This window comes from Geospiza fortis, unplaced genomic scaffold (assembly GCF_000277835.1).
Source record: "Geospiza fortis unplaced genomic scaffold, GeoFor_1.0 scaffold583, whole genome shotgun sequence".
Classification (NCBI taxonomy): domain Eukaryota; kingdom Metazoa; phylum Chordata; class Aves; order Passeriformes; family Thraupidae; genus Geospiza; species Geospiza fortis.
In genome coordinates this window covers 436,310-441,749 of record NW_005054588.1, presented here as the reverse complement: position 1 = coordinate 441,749, position 5,440 = coordinate 436,310, and the positions used below count along the sequence as shown (strand labels likewise).

Sequence of the window (5,440 nt, the reverse complement as noted above, 5' to 3'; positions counted from 1 at the left end):
TTGGATCAAATTCTGCCCCTGAGGATTTATTTACCTGCGCTCTGAAATCCAGCTCTTTGCAGAGGCAGAGCAAAAATGTCTGTCCAGAAATTTAATTCTAATTTGATGCTGAGTATATACTTTGGTGATGAAAGGGGGGGCATTATGCTGATCCTGAATGCTGGGTTTCAATTCCAGTGATAGGGATGTTTTTACCGGAGCATTGGACTTGAAATGAGATGCATTGCTAAGCCATAGCCAGTGCTGTTCACATTATTCAGAGAAAAACAGGTACCTTTGTTAAGCCTTGTGGCCTCACAATATCTTCTGTGTTGGGAGAAGTCTGATACTCGCATTTTTTTGGTCAGCTGACAGAAGAAGAATTATAGCAGGAATATTTTTTTTTTAATTTTCATTCCTTCAGTTGGAAAGCATTTTACATTCAGAAGAAAAGACAATATTTTGTGCCTGTCACATGGAATTGTCTTTATCCTCCTGCTCATGGGTGAATCACAATGGTCACTGTACATGACTAAATAACTTGGCTAAGCTGCTGATTTCCTGCCGTATTTCTGAGTGCAATGCACCTGGGTTATGGACAGGTGTGTATAAAACTTGTTGGCCAGTTTTCAGAGCCCTGTTTTGTGTGGTGAGAAGCCTTTGGTGGTGATGCTGAAGAGACAACATAGTGGTGTACAAACTGCAGAGCAGGGCAGGCTGGGCACAGCCAGGCTCCCTCCTGCCCCTGAGCCAGCTCCGTGCTCCCCTCTGGGTTTTGTCAATTCTCCAGCTCACCTGATGGGCACAGGCTGCTTTCCACTGGTAGCAATGAGGTGTTTTTACAGCCAGGTCACTCACATTTGCTGTCTCTCTGTAAAATGCTGGAGGCAGATGTGGTTAAATCAGCAAGGACTGCACACCCTTGTTCCCTCTGGTCATCACTGCACAGTGCAGCCCCCCATAAAGCCAGGCTTGAGCTTAACTTATGGGCATGAACTGCCTTCTTCTGGTGGATTCACTTTCATGTCCCTGTGCATCATCTCCCAGAAGTATTCACAACCTGTTTTCCTTCGGCTCAAGATGAGTCTCTGTAGATTCTTGCATTTATTTCAGTGGGTGTTGTTCTGTGGAAGGAGGCTCTACATCAGAATTTTAACTCGGTGGATGTTTTCAGTCAGGTTTCCAGGGGGCTGTGCTGGGTAAGCCACAGCACTGCTGTGGTGGGGCATGGGCAGATGTTCTCAGCATGGCTGCAGATCCATTTCTCTGCTCCTCAACACTGTTTTTGTTTGCTTTCCAGATCTGTTTCACCAGACCTGAAATCCTTTGCTGTTGGGATAGAAGCTTTGGGTGGTAGAGTACTAGGTAAGGTTGAATTTCTTTGGGGTTTTCAAGTGGGTAGACAAAGAAGCCAAAGAGGTAGACCAGAGGTAGCCATTGCAGTGCCCTTGCTCCAGAGAAAAACAAAAGAAATTTTCCAAAATTGTTCTTTGTAAGCAGACTATACATTTCAAAGTGTTTGGAGTAACTTACTACATATTTCCTGCTATTTACATATGATGATTACCTGATATTTACTTATTATTATTATTATTATTATTATTATTATTATTATTATTATTATTATTATTATTATTATTATTATTATTATTAAATACATATTATGATTACCTCTTTCAGATCTCTACACTGAAAATAAATGAGGCAAAGGAATGAAATTTCATTTTACTTTTGAGTTTCTCTTTTTTTAATTGTGGACACAAGTACCTGAGCTTGATTAGTCTGCATAGCCCTCACACCCATCCTCCCTTTTGCTGACCATTATTCCCTTAAAGCTCCCATGCACTTTGCCTATTATTTTGTTTCTTGAGTTTATCCCCAGTAAACAATAATTTAATTATTCAGACACATAGTCTGCCCTGCCTCAAACAAACCTTACCTCATCTTCCCTTGTTTGCTGATTTTGAAATCTCTGCCTGGCAGGAAAGCCCAAGCAGTCATTTATTTGGATCTCTTTTTCAATGTCCATATTTTGCAGGGAATCAATCTTCTGCTTTTATAGGACAGTTAACTTCAGAAAATTGCACACTCTCCCTCATGCTGATGGTATTAAAACATTATCATCTGTCTAAAATAAATTTTTTCAGTACTACATAAATAGTACACTTATTACTCAGTTTCTGTGGAGCAAGTGCTTAATTTCATCCCTTTGCACTGCACTAATCCCCTTTTAATGGCAAGACCTGAATATATACATCAATATACATAAATATTCATATGTCATGGCATGTAATTCCACACCAGGGATTGCAAAAGTTGGTTATATTATTTCTTTAATCAAAGGAAGTTAAACTTCTAATAAAAATACCGTTAAAGGGAATTGCTAATGTTTCCTTTGCTGGATATTATTAAGCTATTGTTTTAAGTCCATTGTTTCAGCTCTCTTTAAGTACTTTTACTTAAGTAAATCTTGTCATCTCAAAGCTGGAACTGGATGTTTAGTCCCATTCTATGCAGGCATAATTAAAAAACCTGGAGATTGATTTCCTCATTTCTTTACATGACATTAAATAATGGGATCTCCATGTCCGAGATCATGTAATAAGAATTTTCTTTGCAGGAGGACTCCCCGCCCCTATTTATTTTGGTGCCTTGATAGATGAGACCTGCTTGAAATGGGGGACAAAAAGCTGTGGGGGATCAGGGTCCTGCAGAGTGTATGACACAAAAGAGTTCAGGTAATCCTCTTTGGGGTTTGGGGATCTGGGAGCAGGGACCAAGCGGGACTTTCCTCATGCCACCTGTCTGACTAGGGTCTGACAGCACCACTCTTCCTTACTAGACCTTAATAGGTAAATAAACCAAATAATTTTTATTCAATCTGACATCTAAAATTGCAGGGTACTGCCTGAAGTCACGAGAATTACTTCTTTGGTTGTAGTCTGCACTGAATAATGAAATAAGTGCACTGAGTATCTCCGTGACACTTTGGTTTTGTGGGGTGCTGGAAAAATGTGGAGTACGTGTAGCTCTGCAGATTCTGTCCCTCATCCCTCATTTATTTCCTTCCTATTGTATAAGAAATCTCACAAAATCCCCTTGGAGGGAGGATATGGGTGGCTGGGGAGCTGTGGCCAGGAGGAGCTGGGGAAGGACAGAGGCAACAGGCAAAAAGGCCCAGCTGGAGCAGCTCCTTTTTGTCAGCCCTAAAACAGTCTGCTGGATGGCAGCACACTCCAGACATTTCTGCTGTGAGTCTAAGACCTGATTAGAGCCTGTCTGGGGCTAAATATCACAAGGTCATTTCCTTTCTGCCTGTTGTTTCTTATTTTTAAATGTGAAGCAATACCTGGCTGAGAATGGATGGGTTTGTCAAACTGCTCTTTATGTCTTACTTGGTTCCGTACAGAATTGGAAAGTTTTATTAATATAAATGCATTTTGCCCCCTTTTTTCCCCCTAGGAATGTGTATCTTGGCCTCATTGCAGGACTACGGGCAGGATGCTGTCTCTTGTACATAGTGCTCTGTGTTTTAATTATCAAACGCTTCAAACCAGATGGCAAAGAGATGACAGATAGTAAAAATGCAGAAAGATCAACCAGCAAAGAACCAGAAACTGCCAACAAGAGAGAAATTCTTCCTGGTTCAAGAACCTCAGAGGAGAGCGAGGAAACATATATGTAAAAAAAAAAAAAAGGTCTTTTGTAACTTTGCCTGTGCTCCAGTTTTTCTGAGCACAAAAGGGGTCTAATTACAGACTTCAACAACTAGTTTACATTTTGGGAGTTCAAAAAAGTGTCTTTGAACATTGGCTTTTATTTGCTTTACCCTATCTTCTTCCTTTCCTCATCTGAAACAACAATAAGGGGAAAAGGTGTTCAAAATTTTGGGGAACTCTCCCATCCTCTTGCTCTCAGTCCCTCTCTAGACCAACAGTAGGACAAGCCAAAATTTTGCAAGTGTCATAAATTTGATTATGCTTGAAAAATTAAGAAGAAGAAACCCACAATAAGCTGCTTTGACATTTTTCACTGACTTTATTTCAAGTTCTCTTGCTCTGTATTTAGTCCTACAGCTCTACATGGACAATCAAGTTTCACTTGGGCTTCTCTGATGGCTTTTCATGAGCTGAGCTCGTTGTTCCAGGCTTGGTCACCTGAACCATGGCCAGGTGAGACCCCAGGGCTGTCACTGAGCACCCTCAGAACTCAAACTGCGCCACAACTCTGGGGTTTGGCTTGAAAAACAGTCAAAGTGGAGAGGAAATGAAGTTTGCAAATGAAGTTTTGAAGAAAAATGTGTTCAACAGTCAAAGTGGAGAGCAAATGAAGAAAGTGGCGTATTCATTTTTGCAGCACATCTCGGTAATGGGCTTGAGAAAGATTACTCTGAACTGATGCAATAAAGTGATAGGTGTTTAAGTTTCTTTGATTTGGGGTTTTTTTTTGGTGTTTGTGTGGAGGGAAGGGAGGGCATTTTTATCCAAAGGACCACTGTATTTGTACCACATATATATAAATTTCCTTCCTTGTTTAAAGAGCCTTCAGTAACCTTGAAACACAGTACTGAATACTTGAAAATTCACAGCTTTCCACAGGCAGCCTTGTCCAGACTAAAGCTTTATTAAAAGGAAGATCACAACAGTTATTAAAAGGGGAAAGAAATCTCTAAAAAGTATTATTACTGTGATATTTTATTGGCAGCTCTCAGGAAGAACCTTTGCAATAGGATCAAACCTACTTGGGACAATTATCACCACAGACATTTTGTGGTGATGCTGACAATTTTGCTTTATTTTCTTCTTCCTGCAATGCTGTGCAGAAACCTAAAATTAGGAAACAAAATATCTTTCCTAATTTTAAACTTCCTTAGGATATGGAATAGAGATAATGGATATAAAGAAAAATCTACAACACTTCATCTCAGAAAGAAGGAGATAAGTGGGCTAAAGAGAGGGATTCTCTCTATTAAATGATTTTCTAACCTTTCTTCTACCATCTGCCCCAGATGGGATGGGAAAAGGCTTGGGTAGTCACTGAAAGGAAGGTCCTCACATCCTGGCCTTTAGGGATGGATTTGATTGCATTTTGTTGCTTAAAGACATTGAGCAGCACACGTAGACATTGTTTTTTCCATTCACAGCTCTGATTATAAACTGATTATAAACTCTGATTATAAACTTCTCTAATGCAGAAGATACCAGCAGTGTATCTAGGTCTGGAAATTATTAAAGAAAAATCCAAGTTCCAGAAACCTCAGGAACTGTACACAGAGAAAATAATGGTGTGTCATTCTCCTTCTGTAAGGAGAATTTTAACATTGAATAAATGCCTTGGCAGTTCTAGAAACACTCCTGATCTATGCCAGACACAGAGTCAGTCAGGTGACTCATACTAACATCATTTCCCTTTACTTCTGTTGTTTGGGTATTTATTTCTGTACACTGGGGTTTTTTTATAT

At 39.9% G+C, this 5,440-nt stretch overlaps 1 protein-coding gene across 1 annotated transcript in view; it reads left to right on the top strand.

Moving 5' to 3' along the window:
• Positions 1-4,134, top strand: part of LOC102041025 (solute carrier organic anion transporter family member 1C1) — a 16,369-nt gene extending 12,235 nt beyond the window's left edge. The window contains exons 12-14 of the mRNA XM_005429948.1: positions 1,280-1,344; positions 2,600-2,717; positions 3,442-4,134. Coding sequence (XP_005430005.1) covers positions 1,280-1,344; positions 2,600-2,717; positions 3,442-3,664 — 406 coding nt within the window. The 3' untranslated portion in view covers positions 3,665-4,134. The remainder of the gene's footprint in view (positions 1-1,279; positions 1,345-2,599; positions 2,718-3,441) is intronic.
• Positions 4,135-5,440: the final 1,306 nt, after the last annotated feature.